At 41.5% G+C, this 22874-nt stretch overlaps 1 protein-coding gene across 2 annotated transcripts in view; it reads left to right on the forward strand.

Annotated features, from left to right (window-relative positions):
• The window catches only part of NFRKB (nuclear factor related to kappaB binding protein), a 57299-nt gene that overhangs the window by 16224 nt on the left and 18201 nt on the right, over positions 1–22874 (forward strand). For both annotated transcript variants that reach the window (XM_040326242.1, XM_040326241.1), the window contains exons 9-14: positions 386–563; positions 1291–1399; positions 2240–2366; positions 3577–3642; positions 3731–3813; positions 6912–6955. In XM_040326242.1, coding sequence (XP_040182176.1) covers positions 386–563; positions 1291–1399; positions 2240–2366; positions 3577–3642; positions 3731–3813; positions 6912–6955 — 607 coding nt within the window. The remainder of the gene's footprint in view (positions 1–385; positions 564–1290; positions 1400–2239; positions 2367–3576; positions 3643–3730; positions 3814–6911; positions 6956–22874) is intronic.

Here is a 22874-nt window from a genome sequence, read left to right on the forward strand (position 1 = left end):
ACCTATCCTAACAGAAATATTAAGGTTGACCCCCTGCATATTTGCTCTGAGTCAGTGACTGAAAACACTAAAGCCAGTTAGCATGATGGCCAAGCAGCCTGAAGTTTCAGAGAGATGATGATGATGGCAGCACAAGTTTTTCTCATAACTGTCTCTAATGCCACAGTAATATTGCATGCTGATTGTGTGAGGTTGGCAAAATAGTGGGATTCCTATTCCAGAAGTCCCCTCACTTTACTCCTTGCATCCTCCTTTCCTCGGGGAACAAAGTGCACGCAGTACTTGGTCCTGTTTTGATAGGTGCTGTGAATGCCAAGCTGGTGTGGTTGGCAGTGCACCTTCTCCATCTTGCACTCTGTTTTAAGCTGTCATTGGTATCTTTCAGCACTTTATGACTTGGCCACAATGAAGAGACGGGTGAAGGAGCGGGACGAGCGGAAGAGAAAGAAGATGAAGCCAATAAAAACGGAGCCGGAGGATTTCCCAGATGCGCCTGAAGAGGCGGATATAATGCCAGCTCTCCTTCCTTCTGACTCGCTCAACCTGGCCTCTGTGAAAGAAGAGTAAGTCCATTCCCTGTCAATTTTTTTTTATTTTTATAAATGCTGCAGCTGCTGACTTTTAAAATAAGGACACTTACCTGTCCAGGGCGCCTGTGATGTTGGAATCCGAAGCCCTGCTGCTGCTACCATCTTTGGTAAGGGAATCAGAAAGTGAAGCCTTGCGGCTTCGCTTCCTGGTTCCCTACTGCGCATGCGCAACTCGCTCTGCGCGATCCCACTGGTCCCTGCTGTCTTCTGGGACCTGTGCATCTCCCAGAAGACAGCGGGGGGAACAGAGGAGGCGTTGGACGTGGCGTTGATGGCCGCGGGTGACTCGGCTATCTATGCCCGGGAGTGGGAGCAAAATACTTCAATTAGACTGGTATCTGCCCCCTCAAAACACCCCGAAAAGTGCCAGATGTGACACCGGAGGAGGGGAGGGTTCTGAAAAGCAGAAGTTACATTTTTGTACGGAACTCCGCTTTTAAATTACATGAGGGTGTGAATAGGGTTCAGGAGAGCAGTGTTGTCAATGAGAAGTGAAGATCAAGAGCACGGGAACATGACCTGAATTTAGCAGAAGGAATGTTCAAAACTAATCTTAGAAAGTATTATTTTACTGAGTAGAATATCTTTGGAACAGACTTCCAGCAGACAAAAAGCAAAAAAAAGGTGGTGAGCCGACTTGACTGCTTGGTCTTTTTGTGCTGTCGCTGTTCTGTTGATTTTCAGATCTTTTGTCCTGCAGGCCCATGGAGGACGTGAAGCCACCTTTGCCTTTCAATGAGATCTCAGCCAGTTTCTTCAGTCTTCTGCTGGATATACTGATGGCAGAGGGGCCCTCCAATTTCATTCTGGTGAGTAAAGAACACTGTGTGAATTATATTATGTGCATTGTTTTTCTACAGTGTGATATGTGTATGTGTAGGACTTCTGCAATTATTTTTATTCATGGGAACTATGCAAAAATTTAAGGGCTGTAGTTTTTTGTATTTCTGATATCTGAAATATTGTTCTTGGCATCTACCTGTTTTATTGGGGTCTTTTCACACAGGTGGTCTGCTTGGCGGACTCCGCTTTGCTCAGCGGGGGATCGCTCCACTTGATACCTGCTGAGCAGGCGGATGATAGATCCGTCTCCTCTTACTGTGCAGAGTGGAGACTGACAGATTCCTGCTCTCCCCTATAGGGAAATTGGGTGAAAAAGGACCGCCTGTCAGATCCAAACCTCCAGACCCATGGAAAATGGGGTCACCATCTGCCTCGATTTATCGGATCGGATAGCGGCGAATGTCAGCGGACATATCACCGCTGACATGTTGTACAGGCTCCTTTTCTGTACTGAAATTACACTGATTTCACTGCACACTGTGAGCTTCTCATTTTGATATTTGCATAGCTCCTCCTAATAGCCAGCCTATTGCTTTGCTTAGTGATGAGGGTGTTTGAGAGGAGTACTGAGGCAGGGTGCTGTAAAAGTTTCCAGGAATCTATGTGTAGCACCCTGACATCTTCCCGCCCACCAGCCATGAGAATCACGAAGACTCGGTGATGACTTCACTAGGCCTAAAATAAGGTAGTGTTGATGAGGGGGAAACCATGTAAGGCAAAGTAGAAGCAGTTTATATTTTAGGTTTGGGGAAAAATATTTTTTTTTTTTTTTTTTTTTGACCATATATCTTTTTCTGGTATTACAGCTGGAGGAGAAGGTGTCACTTTGGCAGGGCTCACCTGCCAGCACGCTGAACAGCTGGTACTCCGCTGCCTCTAACTGGTGTGACTTGGTTCATTCTGCCCTCTTATATCTTAGTGGAGACAGCAAAGGTAAGTGTAAGCTCTGTTGTCCATTATGAACTAGTCAATTCCTTCTCAACTACTATAGAGGAAATTAATATAATCTCATCTGAACTATGTTTCTTTCCATTTGGACTTTCTTTGGATTATTATTATTTTATATAGCGCCTACAGTTTATGCTCGCTTTATAACATGAGGGCCAACAGTACAGTTACAATTCAAAACAAGAGAAATCAGAGTACCCTATTATTAGTATTATTAGTATTATTATTATTATTATTATTATTATTATTATTAATAGGGCACTCTGATTCCTCTTGTTTTGAATTGTATGGTAACTGTACTATCTGCTCTTATATTATAAAGCGCAGCATAAACCGTTGGCGCTTATAAATCCTGTATAAATAATAATATTATACAGGATTTATATAGCGCCAACACTTTGGTTGGGGGATCTGAGGATTGTAATGTGGGGGGGGGGGGTGGCTGAGGACATTAAAGCGGAGGTTCACCCAAAAATCCACTTTTTGACATTAGCTGTAGCATACTGCTAACATCTGCAGTATGCTGGTTTTTTTTTGTTTTTTTTTACTTGTACTTATCGTTATATGAGCCCTTGTTTTCCGGCTCCGAGCGGGGAATCCTGCGGGGAATGAGTGTTTCTAAGCGAAGAGGAGTTGATTGACGGCTGCTAAGGAGCGTCTTGGCCTCTGTTTAATCTTCAACTGATGCTGCACATGTGATCAGTTATGACACCAGCCATTGGATGGTTTGACAGTTTGGTTGAGAGCACAACCAATGTGACAGTTAGCATTCCCGGCATGCCAGGAATGTAACTGCTTTTTCAAACTGTTAAATTGATGGGTTTACTTCCGCTTTAAGGATGCTGGAAAGTTCATTTTGAGGGTGAACCTCCGCTTTAATGTGGGGGGGACCTGAGGTTACTGTAATGCAGAGGGATAATGTAAATGGGGGGCAGAGGACAGTACTAGGGGTTAATGTAAAGGAAGTGTGAGAACACTACTCTCAAAGAGGTGGAGGGGAGTGATGTAAAGGGGGAGATGAGGACTCTTATCAAGAGGGGATCTTGATGTGAAGGGGACTAAGGATGCTGATGTAAGAATGGGTTCAGTGCATTTGGGTGCACACGTGGGTAGGTCAGCCTCTGAAAATAACTTCCACAACACCACAGGTCTATAGTTTCGGGTGTCTCTCTTACTATTTATTCGTTATTTGCAGGTGCTCTATCTGGCTTAACTCCTTATGTTGAGTTCAGGGAGAAGACGCAGCAGTGGAAGTGCCTTGGTGAGTACCCAGAACACTCTCTGTCATTCCTTCCAGAACTAAAACTTTAAAAATGATTAAAAACCCAACTTCTTCCCCCCCCACATAGTGCCCCCTGCTGATAATGAGAAGGATCTCGTTGCTCTCTTCCATCTTTGGCTTGAGACGAAGGATCACATATTCACCACCAAGGTGAGGGTGCACATTTGTCTCGTGTGCACAGAACTTAGGAATTCATCTTTGAACCCATCAGAAAGGAGGGTATCTGTGCTAACTATATGAACGGGTCAGATTCCAGCTTTAATTATTTAGTACATGTGATAACAGACCAGATATACAGGTTTCTAAAGGGCTTTACTTTCTGATCACTTATATCTCAGTTGAGGCATATAATATATTTTTTTTTTTTTTTTTTTGTGCTTCTTTATATGGCAATCGACCTATTTGGAGCCACTGCATTCCTCCATATTCTACAGTGAGAGCTAGTTTACCTAAGATTAGCTCCTTTATCCTAAACATTCCTATATTCTTCTACATGCTTGTGGTAGAGGGGAGGAATCTGCTTGGCAGCTGTGGAGAGTGCACTTTTTTTTTTCTTTCAATTTGATTTAAAACCCAACTCCGCGCACAAATAAATTTATCAGGGGTAAAAATGTATTTGGTGCAAAAGCATGCAGGCTTTTTTCCTATATTATGCAAATCTGCTCATTTACATGTCAGGCATAATACATACAGCTCCAGGATACATTTTTATATATGAGAGAGAGAGAGACTGACTCTGTAGTAAGTCGTCGGAACTGGGGAGTGAGGGTGTGTCTCTTTGAGGCAAAGGAACTGCTCTAACCCTGGAGTTGAGCTAGTTTTAAAGGAAAAAAATCCAAGTATGGCATTTATTGCAGCTTGCACAAATATACCCATGCATTTACCATACCTGTGGGATCCCTCTAGTACAGTGGTCTCCAAACTGCGGCCCAGGGGCCAGATTCGGCCCTTTGATTGCCCTTATCTGGCCCTTGGGGCTCTATTCCACCCACTGACACCAAATATGGGGCACCATTCTTCCTACTTTCCCCAATGATAGGATACTATTCTTCCTATTGACCCCAATGATAGAATACCATTCTTCCTACTAACCCCAGTGATGGGATACTATTCTTCCTACTGACCCCGATGATAGGATACTTATTCTTCCTACTGACACCAATCATGGGGTATTATTCCTTCTACTAACACCAACATCCGGCCCCTTAAGGTCTGAAGGACCGTAAAATGGCCCTTTGTTTAAAATGTTTGGAGACCCCCTGCTCTAGTAAATGGAAATCACTCTGGTAGACACTGCTGCTACAGTGATCTCCACTAGCTTTTGGGTCCTATGCCAAGCGGCTGCTCTTTTGCATTCTTAAAACGTGTTGGCCGCTCGGCATGAGCCTCATTCAGAGAATGCATTGCTTTGCTCTCCACCTTGTTCAATCGGAGAATGATTTGCAATCATTGAAAAAAGGCAAAGCATTCTCTGAACTGTGCCCATGCCAAGTGGCCGAAACTCCTGTGTTCATAGGGTAGCAGCTCAACACAGGACCCAGAAACTAGTGGAAATCACTGGAGAAGTTGTGTTCACTTCATTGTTTTTTTTAGCTTCTAGAGCAGGGTTGCCCAACCAGTGGCCCTCTGGGATAGAGTACTGTTATTAAAGGTATGTTTATTACTAAAATCAGTGTGTGTGTGTGTGTGGATATATATATATATATATATATATATATATGTGTGTGTGTGTGTGTGTGTGTGTGTGTGTGTGTGTGCATATCTGTCCAAAGTGATTACTAGGCTGCTTTCAAATTGATCGGCAGAGCAGTGCACCTGCGGGTTAGCTGCACTGAGCCATAGACTTTTGTTATAACATGGGAGTTTGGTGCACTTTCTGAAAGTGCACCACACCTGCAGAATATAATAGAAGTCTATGGCAAAGTGCAGCTAACCAGCAGGAAAGCCAAAGGTGCATTGCGCTGAATCCGCTGTGCAGGTAAACCTCAGCGTATCAGTGTGAAAGCAATCGGACCCTACATTCACTTCTAAGGAGTGGCAGATGTCCGTTTTCCAACTGCCTACCTGCAATCCGATCCACTTAAAAAGAAAAAAGGGAAGTAGAGTGGGCTGTGTCTGTTTCTGAATATGCAGAGCAGACACAGACCTGCCATCCGCCCGCTCTGCTCATTGTGGCCCATGACCAGTTATCAAGTCTCTTAAGTGGCCCTCGCTCTTCAAAAGATTGGGCACCCCTGTTCTAGAGGTATCCCACAGGCCTGTGTGTGCGCGCGAGCGCCAGTGCCAATGTAACTATGTACAAAATGTCATAACTGGGATTTTCTAGAAGTCCTGTATATATAGATATATATGATGGGTAAACAGAAAAGGCCAATCTCCTGCGCTCAAGAAAAGTGCACTGGTAAAAGTGAATCTCAAGTTTTTGGCTGCTCTGATACTTGCACAGACTTTGCTGCCACCTCAGAGCTGGGGAGATCCAGAAGTACTAGAAAACAAGGAACAGAGGGCATATTACTTTGTGATAACTTTTATGTATTCATGAATAGATTTATACACAAACCACATCAGCAATTAGGCACATCAGAGTCCACAATTTACTTGAAGTGACCTGGTCACCTAATCAAGTCCCAGATGTGAGAAGACCCCTATGGAGGGTCTTCTCGTGTCTGGGATTTGCTTAGGTGACCAGATCACTTCAAGTAAATTGTGGACTCTGTGCCTTATTGCTCATGTTTTTTTTTTAAAGTATAAATCTATTTAATAATATCATATAGTTATCACAAAGGTAATGCGCAAGGCTGGTGTGCCCTCTTTTCCTTGTTTTAGGCTCCATGCACACGGAAGCCAAAAAAAGCTATAAAAAAACGCCAGTAGCTTTGCAGGGAGCCTTTCAATTTTTTTTTTAATGGATTAAAAAACGCTGGCGAGCAGCATTTTTCTGCGTTTTGCATTTTTTTCGGTCGAAAAAACGGCACTTTGAACGCAAATTTCAGGCGTTCAGAAAAAAGCCAATAAACTCCAAAACTCATTAACATTAAAAAATGCCCATGTGTGCATGGGCACATAGGCCAACATAGAGTTCAGTTTATGGGCTTTTTAAAAAAACGCCAATAAACTGCAGTTTATCAACTTCTGTGTGCATGGAGCCTTATATAGTGATAGGTGACTACTGATTTTCAGTGATGTTTCCTTTTTTATTTAAACATAAAATGTACAGAGATTTAAAAAAAATTCTCTTTTCCTTGTAGGAGGAGGAGGAGAGTCCAGACTCCAGCACCCCAATTCCAAGAGTGTAAGTCTGGCCATCACATCGTATGGAATGTAGTTTACTTGTCCTGTACAAGAAACAAGCTTCCTGATCCATCAGTTCAGGCTTTTTACTGTCTCTTGTATGTGGATTTCTAATTTAAATGTTTGCTTATTTTATTACAAAAGAGTGGAAATGCAAAGTTAACCCTGATATATACTTGAAACAAGTACCGTATTTATCGCGGTATAGCGCGCTCCCGCGTATACCGCGCACCCCTAAAGTTGCCCCCGAAATTCCTGTAAAAAAAAGTTATATGATTTTATTACTTACAGTTTTGGTGTCTTCCCAGCGTCCATCGTTTGGTCCGGCGTCCGTCTGAGGCCTTGGTGGTGTCCTCCCGGCTTCTCCAGCGCGCGCCTCAAGTCAAATCCCCGCTTTCCGCGCTCAGTTCGAACGCCTCCGCCGACATATACCGAGTGCTGTACACTCGGGTACATTCGGCAAGGCTCGGCTTCGCTCACGCTCTGTGACGTTTATGCGTAAGCACGAGCGAAGCCGAGCCTAGCCGAATGTACCAGAGTGTACTGCACTCAGTATATGTCGGCGCAGGAATTCAAACTGAGCGCGGGAAGCGGCTATCGGCGTATGTCGCGCACCCACGATTTTCCCCTTATTTTAAGGGGGAAAAAGTGCGCGATATACGCCGATTAAATACGGTAATTGTTTTATTAGGTATAAAAGAATAACTGCTGGTCACTTGATTCATTCATACATTTTCTGTAAATTTGGATAAGAAATTCTAAAGCATTCTCCATAAAATCCCAATGTTCTCTGTGCTTTTATTGCCCTTTCATGAAGCTGGATTTTTGCGCTTTACCTACTGTGGCGCTCAAGTTGAGTATAGCTACTATCGCCCCCTCCATGAAGACCCTGCATTAGGTACTGAGCTCATTTATAATAACTTTACTAAAAATAGAAAATCAGTAAAAAACACCTGGCCAAAGTCAGGCAATAAATACTGACCCAGCGCACCAATGGATAATGGCTTATGCGATTTTAGGTATAACCGAAAATCGCCAGTCATTAGAAAAAAAGGAAAAGCAGTGTAGCAGCTATTATAAATGCCAAAGTTATCAAATTCAAGTATGCCTATAAAATCAATGGTCTAATGCATCAATTAAAATAAACATTAACAGCGCTAGATCTAAGCCCCTCGTGCTTAAATCAATAATGTGTTACCACATCCTGCTACAAAGATATTTGGAGTCTCAGTGCCAAATATCAATTGAATTACCACATGAATGAGCTAAGTGGAACTTCAAAAACAACAGAGTCCTCAATGCAAATGTTCTGCTCTAAATACAACAGTCCTAAATGCAAATAAAGTCTGCTCTGAAATCAGTAGACAATGATGGATGTCTCAGATGTTAGCATGCACAAAACGCAGGGTATTTTTCATCAGTCCTACAAAATACAATGTAGCGAAACACTTCTGCAATGATTGTGCTGTTATAAGAATTTGACTCGTAGGGATCCCCTAAGGGACCTCACTCACCAGATGGATGATATCAGTAGGCACGGATCGCTGGCTGTCTTTCAGCAAAAATGCAGCTGGATCTCTCCTCCGTCCTTCTCCTGTCACTGGATAGTCTCTGGTGGTGCTCAGATTCATATAATCATGTAAGGATAAGAGAGAGACTCTGCATAGTGTAAAAACGTTTATTTATACAGGATACAGAAAGCTCTTCAATGTTGTGCTTACTAGAATGAAATTCAAATATGGCGCTGTGTCTCAATCATACGGCTTGCAGGCGTCTCACTTGTACAGCTCCTGGGGATTCCTCCTCCTGTCGCCGTGAGTCCCGGGATCCCGCGCACCTGATTGGACGATTAGATCACGTGGTCACGCCCTGACGCGTTTCGTGATTGGATGTCACGTCTTCAGAGGGCGTGGCCACGTATCGTGAACTAACCATATTTATAGCGCCGTCCATTCAAGCCGCCCGCCCTCTACATGACGTCGGCTGAATGTTCACTGAATACTGGGGAAGCCCTGTGTTGTCAGCTGCTGTGCGCAGACTTCACTGACGTTACGTTCCCAGCTGACAGCTACGCTAAGCGTGTATTGTTTTCTGCCTGCTGTTAACTCACTGCGTCCCCAGTGGTCAATGTTCACATTGCATGCTCTCTTTATCAACTCAAGTATCCGTTCTACCACCAAACGTGATCCTCAGCAAGTCAGAATTTACTGGGTACCTTTCTGATCTCACTAAGTATCCTTAAAGAACAGACATCAAGATTAACTGAGAGTGCACAGTATTAGCTATCTCTTATAGCATAACAATTAGTAATAGAAACTATTAAAATACAAAAATACATATTATTTTCATAACATCATAAGTATGGAATTGGTTCTCAATCCATATTTATATATTCTCCTTCCCACCCGTATACTGATATAAAATATATATACATATAAAAACAACCTGTATATTGACTTATAAACAAATATATTAAAAATATCCAAAAAATATATTTTAATTAAAATTTCTCAGAATTGATAACTCCGGTTTTGACTGTCAAATAGAGGAGGGGGGGAAAAAATAATCCAAATAAAAATAAAAATAAATATAAAAGGGGGGGTGGGAGTATGGCTACCAACACTACCCCTTAGTAGCTATGGTCTTGATTGTATTCTCTCTGATTGACCTCCTTGCTACTTAGGTATAACCTACTAGGTTAACTATTCATACTAGGTGTATCTTATATGAGAAATAGAGCCTTAACCCTTTAAACTTCCAATGGAAAAAGGCCAAACAGAAGAAAAACATTAAAGTGCTATACAGTAATATATGGGGTCTTTGATTTTTATTTATTAATGGTTACTAATAAAGCAATTGAGGTCAAGTTCTATGTTTAACCCCCTAGGGCTCAATGTATTGGTCAGGAATATCCATTTCGTTTCAGCCTTTGATATTTCCCTTACCATATTTGCACCTCGCCACTTTGGGTGTATCTTGTCCACTCCCCAAAATTTGAGGCCTATGGGGTTTTGGTCATGTTTTTTGAGGAAGTGCAATGACACGCTATGATCCTCATAGCCAATCTTGATATTATATATGTGCTCCGAGACTCGTTTTCCCAAAGTGCGTTTGGTGCGGCCAATATACATAAGGCCACACGGGCACTCCAAAGCATAAACCACATGCGTGGACGCACAGGTTATGCATTCCTTAATTTGAAACTGTCTACCATTTGCCGTAGACGTGAAGCTCGTAAGGCCTCGTAGGTGGGTGGATACCTGTTGGCATGCTTTACAACGTCGACATGCATGGAAACCTTTCTGGTCCCAGAACATCTGTAACGGTTTTGGTTGGTCAAGTACCTTTTTAACCACCTGATCTCCAAATGATGGAGTCTTCCTATATATAAAGGTAGGTACTTCAGGTAAAGTTGGTTTCAGTATTTTATCCGTAATTAAGATGTTCCAGTGTTTCCTGAAGATATTCTCCACTTCTCTGTATTGCTCATGATATTGGGAAATGAATCCCCATTCATGCTTTTGGTCAGGGTTTTTATTTTTTGGTTGTAAGAGGGTCTCCTGAGAGTTCCTGCCTACTACTGATCTGACTTGTTCCAATGCGTCATGCTTATACCCTTTTTCCAAAAAACGATCTGCAATAATTGATGATTGTATTTCATAATCTTTATCATGTGTGCAGTTACGACGTATGCGCATAAATTGGCCTTTTGGAATGTTCCTCAACCAGTGGGGGTGGTGTCCACTTTGCACCGGTATATAGCTGTTTCTATCTGTGCTTTTAAAGTATGCTTTGGTGGTAAGCCTCTCTCCCTCCTTCATAACAAGTACATCAAGATAATGGATTTGCTGTAGATCCCAATTATATTCTAATTTGATATTATTCTTATTAGTATTTAGCCAAGTCGTAAATCCTTTTAGTGACTCTTCAGATCCCTGCCACACTATAAATAAATCGTCAATATATCTAGTGTAGAAAATTAGTTCACTCCGTCGGTTTTTATATATCCACTTGTCCTCCCACTCACTCATGAAGAGGTTCGCCAGGCTTGGAGCGAACTTGGCTCCCATAGCGACACCGGTTTTTTGACTGTAAAATTCTCCTGCGTACCAAAAATAATTTCTTGACAGGCAAAATTCTAGTATCATCTTCAAAAATTTCTTCTGAGTGTATGGTACGTCCTCCCGCTGGCACATAGCCCAATTGAGCGCCAACAGCGCATCGTCGTGTTGTATGTTTGTGTATAACGCTGAAACGTCAGCCGTGACGAGGAAAGTGTCAGTGTCTTTGGATATACTGACCTCTCTCAATTTTCGTATAAAACTAGTGGTGTCTTTCAAAAAGGCCTTGGTGTTTTGTACGCTAGTTTGTAGGAAGAAGTCTAAGTACTGTCCTACACGGGAAGTGACTGATTCAATGCCGTTAACTATCGGCCTGGCCGGGGGGGTAACTGCATGTTTATGAATTTTTGGTACCGTATATATCGTTGGTATACGGTTAAAGCTGGGACATAGGAATGCTTTTTCTTTTTTAGTGATCACTCGCATGTAGTAGCCATAATCCACCAGATTACGTAGTTCTGTTCTATAATTTTTTGTGGGGTCCTTTGGTAGGTGACTGTATGTAACATCATCATCAAGCATGTTTTGGAGTTGTGTATGGTAAAAGGTTTTATCCATTATTACCACTCCACCCCCTTTATCCGCCGGGCGTATAATGACTTCTTTCCTGGCTTCCAAGGCCTTAATGCCTTCTCTAATATGCTTGGGATTAAGGTTATTTTTGGTAGGTAGATCTTCCAAGTCCCTTAAGACTACTTGTTTGAAGACTTCAATCTGGTGGTTGGCTTGCTGCTGCGGATTGAAAAGAGACCTATTTCTGAGTCCACTATCAATCCCTATAGTATTATTTGGTTTGGTTTTATAAGTTATGCCTGTATTTGATAAAAAGTATCTTTTCATGTTCATTTTCCTAACAAATTTGTGTACGTCTATGTACACATCAAACTTGCTCATAGGTTTTGTGGATGAACATTTCAGGCCTGCATTAAGGATGTTTATTTCTTTTTGTGATAGAGTGATAGTGGAAAGATTATATATGCCACTCACTCTGTTTGTCTTGGCCTTTTTCTGGTTGATCCTTCTGCCTGCTCTACACCCTCTCCGTGTTGGATTTCTGAGTGTCTGGCTGGGCTGTGGTATTCCTGCCATTGAGGGGGGTTCCACCATTCCTGAGAGGTGTTGTGATTGTATTGTTGTTGAGGTCTCCCCCTCCAGGGTCTGTTGCCTCGTCCCCTCCCTCGGCCTACTCCCCTCTTCCCCCTCCCTAAAAAAGAAACCGGGTGTGGGGTGGGTCCGTTGTTCATATTGTCCCTAGTGCCCTGCCCAAGCAGTGGATCAAATCGATTATATGTGTTTACTGCATATGTCCCATTGGGTTGGGTATCATATTGGATATCTTGTTGATTGTGGTTCTGGTATGCCTGACCTCTACCTCTCTGGGTGGTTCTATTAGTACCTCTACCACGTTGATTTTTAACCTGTTGTTTAAATGGTTTTTGTGGTGTTTGATCTATGGGTTGCCCCAATAACGGTCTACCTGAAACCTGTGGATTAATACCCCTCAAGGGTGGATCAATCACAAAAGGAATAACTGGGGGTGCACTGTTGGTAGTGCTCTGCCATAAGTAAACTTCCCCTGTATTGAAATCATTAAAATCACGTCTGTATTTTTTTATTTTTTTCTTCTGTGTTTCTTTGTCAACCTTTTCCAACTTTTTTTTAATTTCATTATTAAAGTTGATGGCTAAAGTGGTACCTTTAATGGGGTCTAGTTTCTCCTTAATCTCAGAGATCTTTTTTTCAAGCAAAATCATTTTTCTTTTTTTGCGTCTTAACACCAATTGTTGCAGTTTGAAACCCACCCCATTGAAGAAGTCCAACCACTCTGAAGATGATTCAACATCATCTAAACCATCCTGAGGGCTGACTTCCCATCTCAAACTGCGCATAATGATGTTCTCTTTTAAGTAATGCTCGAAAGTGGCAATATCCCACCAGGTCCGTACCTGTTTCTCCAGCGTATTACTTAAGGTGCTCAATAGACTATTAAAGTCCAACTCGTCATCGCCCCCTCCATCATTGGTGAAAATGGAATCCATATTAAGGAGGCGATTACTGAGGAAATTAATAGAATCCATGTTCGCTTAGGGTTAATAAAATGCCAAACTAAAAATAGAAAATCAGTAAAAAACACCTGGCCAAAGTCAGGCAATAAATACTGACCCAGCGCACCAATGGATAATGGCTTATGCGATTTTAGGTATAACCGAAAATCGCCAGTCATTAGAAAAAAAGGAAAAGCAGTGTAGCAGCTATTATAAATGCCAAAGTTATCAAATTCAAGTATGCCTATAAAATCAATGGTCTAATGCATCAATTAAAATAAACATTAACAGCGCTAGATCTAAGCCCCTCGTGCTTAAATCAATAATGTGTTACCACATCCTGCTACAAAGATATTTGGAGTCTCAGTGCCAAATATCAATTGAATTACCACATGAATGAGCTAAGTGGAACTTCAAAAACAACAGAGTCCTCAATGCAAATGTTCTGCTCTAAATACAACAGTCCTAAATGCAAATAAAGTCTGCTCTGAAATCAGTAGACAATGATGGATGTCTCAGATGTTAGCATGCACAAAACGCAGGGTATTTTTCATCAGTCCTACAAAATACAATGTAGCGAAACACTTCTGCAATGATTGTGCTGTTATAAGAATTTGACTCGTAGGGATCCCCTAAGGGACCTCACTCACCAGATGGATGATATCAGTAGGCACGGATCGCTGGCTGTCTTTCAGCAAAAATGCAGCTGGATCTCTCCTCCGTCCTTCTCCTGTCACTGGATAGTCTCTGGTGGTGCTCAGATTCATATAATCATGTAAGGATAAGAGAGAGACTCTGCATAGTGTAAAAACGTTTATTTATACAGGATACAGAAAGCTCTTCAATGTTGTGCTTACTAGAATGAAATTCAAATATGGCGCTGTGTCTCAATCATACGGCTTGCAGGCGTCTCACTTGTACAGCTCCTGGGGATTCCTCCTCCTGTCGCCGTGAGTCCCGGGATCCCGCGCACCTGATTGGACGATTAGATCACGTGGTCACGCCCTGACGCGTTTCGTGATTGGATGTCACGTCTTCAGAGGGCGTGGCCACGTATCGTGAACTAACCATATTTATAGCGCCGTCCATTCAAGCCGCCCGCCCTCTACATGACGTCGGCTGAATGTTCACTGAATACTGGGGAAGCCCTGTGTTGTCAGCTGCTGTGCGCAGACTTCACTGACGTTACGTTCCCAGCTGACAGCTACGCTAAGCGTGTATTGTTTTCTGCCTGCTGTTAACTCACTGCGTCCCCAGTGGTCAATGTTCACATTGCATGCTCTCTTTATCAACTCAAGTATCCGTTCTACCACCAAACGTGATCCTCAGCAAGTCAGAATTTACTGGGTACCTTTCTGATCTCACTAAGTATCCTTAAAGAACAGACATCAAGATTAACTGAGAGTGCACAGTATTAGCTATCTCTTATAGCATAACAATTAGTAATAGAAACTATTAAAATACAAAAATACATATTATTTTCATAACATCATAAGTATGGAATTGGTTCTCAATCCATATTTATATATTCTCCTTCCCACCCGTATACTGATATAAAATATATATACATATAAAAACAACCTGTATATTGACTTATAAACAAATATATTAAAAATATCCAAAAAATATATTTTAATTAAAATTTCTCAGAATTGATAACTCCGGTTTTGACTGTCAAATAGAGGAGGGGGGGAAAAAATAATCCAAATAAAAATAAAAATAAATATAAAAGGGGGGGTGGGAGTATGGCTACCAACACTACCCCTTAGTAGCTATGGTCTTGATTGTATTCTCTCTGATTGACCTCCTTGCTACTTAGGTATAACCTACTAGGTTAACTATTCATACTAGGTGTATCTTATATGAGAAATAGAGCCTTAACCCTTTAAACTTCCAATGGAAAAAGGCCAAACAGAAGAAAAACATTAAAGTGCTATACAGTAATATATGGGGTCTTTGATTTTTATTTATTAATGGTTACTAATAAAGCAATTGAGGTCAAGTTCTATGTTTAACCCCCTAGGGCTCAATGTATTGGTCAGGAATATCCATTTCGTTTCAGCCTTTGATATTTCCCTTACCATATTTGCACCTCGCCACTTTGGGTGTATCTTGTCCACTCCCCAAAATTTGAGGCCTATGGGGTTTTGGTCATGTTTTTTGAGGAAGTGCAATGACACGCTATGATCCTCATAGCCAATCTTGATATTATATATGTGCTCCGAGACTCGTTTTCCCAAAGTGCGTTTGGTGCGGCCAATATACATAAGGCCACACGGGCACTCCAAAGCATAAACCACATGCGTGGACGCACAGGTTATGCATTCCTTAATTTGAAACTGTCTACCATTTGCCGTAGACGTGAAGCTCGTAAGGCCTCGTAGGTGGGTGGATACCTGTTGGCATGCTTTACAACGTCGACATGCATGGAAACCTTTCTGGTCCCAGAACATCTGTAACGGTTTTGGTTGGTCAAGTACCTTTTTAACCACCTGATCTCCAAATGATGGAGTCTTCCTATATATAAAGGTAGGTACTTCAGGTAAAGTTGGTTTCAGTATTTTATCCGTAATTAAGATGTTCCAGTGTTTCCTGAAGATATTCTCCACTTCTCTGTATTGCTCATGATATTGGGAAATGAATCCCCATTCATGCTTTTGGTCAGGGTTTTTATTTTTTGGTTGTAAGAGGGTCTCCTGAGAGTTCCTGCCTACTACTGATCTGACTTGTTCCAATGCGTCATGCTTATACCCTTTTTCCAAAAAACGATCTGCAATAATTGATGATTGTATTTCATAATCTTTATCATGTGTGCAGTTACGACGTATGCGCATAAATTGGCCTTTTGGAATGTTCCTCAACCAGTGGGGGTGGTGTCCACTTTGCACCGGTATATAGCTGTTTCTATCTGTGCTTTTAAAGTATGCTTTGGTGGTAAGCCTCTCTCCCTCCTTCATAACAAGTACATCAAGATAATGGATTTGCTGTAGATCCCAATTATATTCTAATTTGATATTATTCTTATTAGTATTTAGCCAAGTCGTAAATCCTTTTAGTGACTCTTCAGATCCCTGCCACACTATAAATAAATCGTCAATATATCTAGTGTAGAAAATTAGTTCACTCCGTCGGTTTTTATATATCCACTTGTCCTCCCACTCACTCATGAAGAGGTTCGCCAGGCTTGGAGCGAACTTGGCTCCCATAGCGACACCGGTTTTTTTTTGGATATTTTTAATATATTTGTTTATAAGTCAATATACAGGTTGTTTTTATATGTATATATATTTTATATCAGTATACGGGTGGGAAGGAGAATATATAAATATGGATTGAGAACCAATTCCATACTTATGATGTTATGAAAATAATATGTATTTTTGTATTTTAATAGTTTCTATTACTAATTGTTATGCTATAAGAGATAGCTAATACTGTGCACTCTCAGTTAATCTTGATGTCTGTTCTTTAAGGATACTTAGTGAGATCAGAAAGGTACCCAGTAAATTCTGACTTGCTGAGGATCACGTTTGGTGGTAGAACGGATACTTGAGTTGATAAAGAGAGCATGCAATGTGAACATTGACCACTGGGGACGCAGTGAGTTAACAGCAGGCAGAAAACAATACACGCTTAGCGTAGCTGTCAGCTGGGAACGTAACGTCAGTGAAGTCTGCGCACAGCAGCTGACAACACAGGGCTTCCCCAGTATTCAGTGAACATTCAGCCGACGTCATGTAGAGGGCGGGCGGCTTGAATGGACGGCGCTATAAATATGGTTAGTTCACGATACGTGGCCACGCCCTCTGAAGACGTGACATCCAATCACGAAACGCGTCAGGGCGTGACCACGTGATCTAATCGTCCAATCAGGTGCGCGGGATCCCGGGACTCACGGCGACAGGAGGAGGAATCCCCAGGAGCTGTACAAGTGAGACGCCTGCAAGCCGTATGATTGAGACACAGCGCCATATTTGAATTTCATTCTAGTAAGCACAACATTGAAGAGCTTTCTGTATCCTGTATAAATAAACGTTTTTACACTATGCAGAGTCTCTCTCTTATCCTTACATGATTATATGAATCTGAGCACCACCAGAGACTATCCAGTGACAGGAGAAGGACGGAGGAGAGATCCAGCTGCATTTTTGCTGAAAGACAGCCAGCGATCCGTGCCTACTGATATCATCCATCTGGTGAGTGAGGTCCCTTAGGGGATCCCTACGAGTCAAATTCTTATAACAGCACAATCATTGCAGAAGTGTTTCGCTACATTGTATTTTGTAGGACTGATGAAAAATACCCTGCGTTTTGTGCATGCTAACATCTGAGACATCCATCATTGTCTACTGATTTCAGAGCAGACTTTATTTGCATTTAGGACTGTTGTATTTAGAGCAGAACATTTGCATTGAGGACTCTGTTGTTTTTGAAGTTCCACTTAGCTCATTCATGTGGTAATTCAATTGATATTTGGCACTGAGACTCCAAATATCTTTGTAGCAGGATGTGGTAACACATTATTGATTTAAGCACGAGGGGCTTAGATCTAGCGCTGTTAATGTTTATTTTAATTGATGCATTAGACCATTGATTTTATAGGCATACTTGAATTTGATAACTTTGGCATTTATAATAGCTGCTACACTGCTTTTCCTTTTTTTCTAATGACTGGCGATTTTCGGTTATACCTAAAATCGCATAAGCCATTATCCATTGGTGCGCTGGGTCAGTATTTATTGCCTGACTTTGGCCAGGTGTTTTTTACTGATTTTCTATTTTTAGTTTGGCATTTTATTAACCCTAAGCGAACATGGATTCTATTAATTTCCTCAGTAATCGCCTCCTTAATATGGATTCCATTTTCACCAATGATGGAGGGGGCGATGACGAGTTGGACTTTAATAGTCTATTGAGCACCTTAAGTAATACGCTGGAGAAACAGGTACGGACCTGGTGGGATATTGCCACTTTCGAGCATTACTTAAAAGAGAACATCATTATGCGCAGTTTGAGATGGGAAGTCAGCCCTCAGGATGGTTTAGATGATGTTGAATCATCTTCAGAGTGGTTGGACTTCTTCAATGGGGTGGGTTTCAAACTGCAACAATTGGTGTTAAGACGCAAAAAAAGAAAAATGATTTTGCTTGAAAAAAAGATCTCTGAGATTAAGGAGAAACTAGACCCCATTAAAGGTACCACTTTAGCCATCAACTTTAATAATGAAATTAAAAAAAAGTTGGAAAAGGTTGACAAAGAAACACAGAAGAAAAAAATAAAAAAATACAGACGTGATTTTAATGATTTCAATACAGGGGAAGTTTACTTATGGCAGAGCACTACCAACAGTGCACCCCCAGTTATTCCTTTTGTGATTGATCCACCCTTGAGGGGTATTAATCCACAGGTTTCAGGTAGACCGTTATTGGGGCAACCCATAGATCAAACACCACAAAAACCATTTAAACAACAGGTTAAAAATCAACGTGGTAGAGGTACTAATAGAACCACCCAGAGAGGTAGAGGTCAGGCATACCAGAACCACAATCAACAAGATATCCAATATGATACCCAACCCAATGGGACATATGCAGTAAACACATATAATCGATTTGATCCACTGCTTGGGCAGGGCACTAGGGACAATATGAACAACGGACCCACCCCACACCCGGTTTCTTTTTTAGGGAGGGGGAAGAGGGGAGTAGGCCGAGGGAGGGGACGAGGCAACAGACCCTGGAGGGGGAGACCTCAACAACAATACAATCACAACACCTCTCAGGAATGGTGGAACCCCCCTCAATGGCAGGAATACCACAGCCCAGCCAGACACTCAGAAATCCAACACGGAGAGGGTGTAGAGCAGGCAGAAGGATCAACCAGAAAAAGGCCAAGACAAACAGAGTGAGTGGCATATATAATCTTTCCACTATCACTCTATCACAAAAAGAAATAAACATCCTTAATGCAGGCCTGAAATGTTCATCCACAAAACCTATGAGCAAGTTTGATGTGTACATAGACGTACACAAATTTGTTAGGAAAATGAACATGAAAAGATACTTTTTATCAAATACAGGCATAACTTATAAAACCAAACCAAATAATACTATAGGGATTGATAGTGGACTCAGAAATAGGTCTCTTTTCAATCCGCAGCAGCAAGCCAACCACCAGATTGAAGTCTTCAAACAAGTAGTCTTAAGGGACTTGGAAGATCTACCTACCAAAAATAACCTTAATCCCAAGCATATTAGAGAAGGCATTAAGGCCTTGGAAGCCAGGAAAGAAGTCATTATACGCCCGGCGGATAAAGGGGGTGGAGTGGTAATAATGGATAAAACCTTTTACCATACACAACTCCAAAACATGCTTGATGATGATGTTACATACAGTCACCTACCAAAGGACCCCACAAAAAATTATAGAACAGAACTACGTAATCTGGTGGATTATGGCTACTACATGCGAGTGATCACTAAAAAAGAAAAAGCATTCCTATGTCCCAGCTTTAACCGTATACCAACGATATATACGGTACCAAAAATTCATAAACATGCAGTTACCCCCCCGGCCAGGCCGATAGTTAACGGCATTGAATCAGTCACTTCCCGTGTAGGACAGTACTTAGACTTCTTCCTACAAACTAGCGTACAAAACACCAAGGCCTTTTTGAAAGACACCACTAGTTTTATACGAAAATTGAGAGAGGTCAGTATATCCAAAGACACTGACACTTTCCTCGTCACGGCTGACGTTTCAGCGTTATACACAAACATACAACACGACGATGCGCTGTTGGCGCTCAATTGGGCTATGTGCCAGCGGGAGGACGTACCATACACTCAGAAGAAATTTTTGAAGATGATACTAGAATTTTGCCTGTCAAGAAATTATTTTTGGTACGCAGGAGAATTTTACAGTCAAAAAACCGGTGTCGCTATGGGAGCCAAGTTCGCTCCAAGCCTGGCGAACCTCTTCATGAGTGAGTGGGAGGACAAGTGGATATATAAAAACCGACGGAGTGAACTAATTTTCTACACTAGATATATTGACGATTTATTTATAGTGTGGCAGGGATCTGAAGAGTCACTAAAAGGATTTACGACTTGGCTAAATACTAATAAGAATAATATCAAATTAGAATATAATTGGGATCTACAGCAAATCCATTATCTTGATGTACTTGTTATGAAGGAGGGAGAGAGGCTTACCACCAAAGCATACTTTAAAAGCACAGATAGAAACAGCTATATACCGGTGCAAAGTGGACACCACCCCCACTGGTTGAGGAACATTCCAAAAGGCCAATTTATGCGCATACGTCGTAACTGCACACATGATAAAGATTATGAAATACAATCATCAATTATTGCAGATCGTTTTTTTGGAAAAAGGGTATAAGCATGACGCATTGGAACAAGTCAGATCAGTAGTAGGCAGGAACTCTCAGGAGACCCTCTTACAACCAAAAAATAAAAACCCTGACCAAAAGCATGAATGGGGATTCATTTCCCAATATCATGAGCAATACAGAGAAGTGGAGAATATCTTCAGGAAACACTGGAACATCTTAATTACGGATAAAATACTGAAACCAACTTTACCTGAAGTACCTACCTTTATATATAGGAAGACTCCATCATTTGGAGATCAGGTGGTTAAAAAGGTACTTGACCAACCAAAACCGTTACAGATGTTCTGGGACCAGAAAGGTTTCCATGCATGTCGACGTTGTAAAGCATGCCAACAGGTATCCACCCACCTACGAGGCCTTACGAGCTTCACGTCTACGGCAAATGGTAGACAGTTTCAAATTAAGGAATGCATAACCTGTGCGTCCACGCATGTGGTTTATGCTTTGGAGTGCCCGTGTGGCCTTATGTATATTGGCCGCACCAAACGCACTTTGGGAAAACGAGTCTCGGAGCACATATATAATATCAAGATTGGCTATGAGGATCATAGCGTGTCATTGCACTTCCTCAAAAAACATGACCAAAACCCCATAGGCCTCAAATTTTGGGGAGTGGACAAGATACACCCAAAGTGGCGAGGTGCAAATATGGTAAGGGAAATATCAAAGGCTGAAACGAAATGGATATTCCTGACCAATACATTGAGCCCTAGGGGGTTAAACATAGAACTTGACCTCAATTGCTTTATTAGTAACCATTAATAAATAAAAATCAAAGACCCCATATATTACTGTATAGCACTTTAATGTTTTTCTTCTGTTTGGCCTTTTTCCATTGGAAGTTTAAAGGGTTAAGGCTCTATTTCTCATATAAGATACACCTAGTATGAATAGTTAACCTAGTAGGTTATACCTAAGTAGCAAGGAGGTCAATCAGAGAGAATACAATCAAGACCATAGCTACTAAGGGGTAGTGTTGGTAGCCATACTCCCACCCCCCCTTTTATATTTATTTTTATTTTTATTTGGATTATTTTTTCCCCCCCTCCTCTATTTGACAGTCAAAACCGGAGTTATCAATTCTGAGAAATTTTAATTAAAATATATTTTTTGGATATTTTTAATATATTTGTTTATAAGTCAATATACAGGTTGTTTTTATATGTATATATATTTTATATCAGTATACGGGTGGGAAGGAGAATATATAAATATGGATTGAGAACCAATTCCATACTTATGATGTTATGAAAATAATATGTATTTTTGTATTTTAATAGTTTCTATTACTAATTGTTATGCTATAAGAGATAGCTAATACTGTGCACTCTCAGTTAATCTTGATGTCTGTTCTTTAAGGATACTTAGTGAGATCAGAAAGGTACCCAGTAAATTCTGACTTGCTGAGGATCACGTTTGGTGGTAGAACGGATACTTGAGTTGATAAAGAGAGCATGCAATGTGAACATTGACCACTGGGGACGCAGTGAGTTAACAGCAGGCAGAAAACAATACACGCTTAGCGTAGCTGTCAGCTGGGAACGTAACGTCAGTGAAGTCTGCGCACAGCAGCTGACAACACAGGGCTTCCCCAGTATTCAGTGAACATTCAGCCGACGTCATGTAGAGGGCGGGCGGCTTGAATGGACGGCGCTATAAATATGGTTAGTTCACGATACGTGGCCACGCCCTCTGAAGACGTGACATCCAATCACGAAACGCGTCAGGGCGTGACCACGTGATCTAATCGTCCAATCAGGTGCGCGGGATCCCGGGACTCACGGCGACAGGAGGAGGAATCCCCAGGAGCTGTACAAGTGAGACGCCTGCAAGCCGTATGATTGAGACACAGCGCCATATTTGAATTTCATTCTAGTAAGCACAACATTGAAGAGCTTTCTGTATCCTGTATAAATAAACGTTTTTACACTATGCAGAGTCTCTCTCTTATCCTTACATGATTATATGAATCTGAGCACCACCAGAGACTATCCAGTGACAGGAGAAGGACGGAGGAGAGATCCAGCTGCATTTTTGCTGAAAGACAGCCAGCGATCCGTGCCTACTGATATCATCCATCTGGTGAGTGAGGTCCCTTAGGGGATCCCTACGAGTCAAATTCTTATAACAGCACAATCATTGCAGAAGTGTTTCGCTACATTGTATTTTGTAGGACTGATGAAAAATACCCTGCGTTTTGTGCATGCTAACATCTGAGACATCCATCATTGTCTACTGATTTCAGAGCAGACTTTATTTGCATTTAGGACTGTTGTATTTAGAGCAGAACATTTGCATTGAGGACTCTGTTGTTTTTGAAGTTCCACTTAGCTCATT

Source organism: Rana temporaria, chromosome 10, assembly GCF_905171775.1.
Source record: "Rana temporaria chromosome 10, aRanTem1.1, whole genome shotgun sequence".
In the NCBI taxonomy this organism is placed as follows: Eukaryota; Metazoa; Chordata; class Amphibia; order Anura; family Ranidae; genus Rana; species Rana temporaria.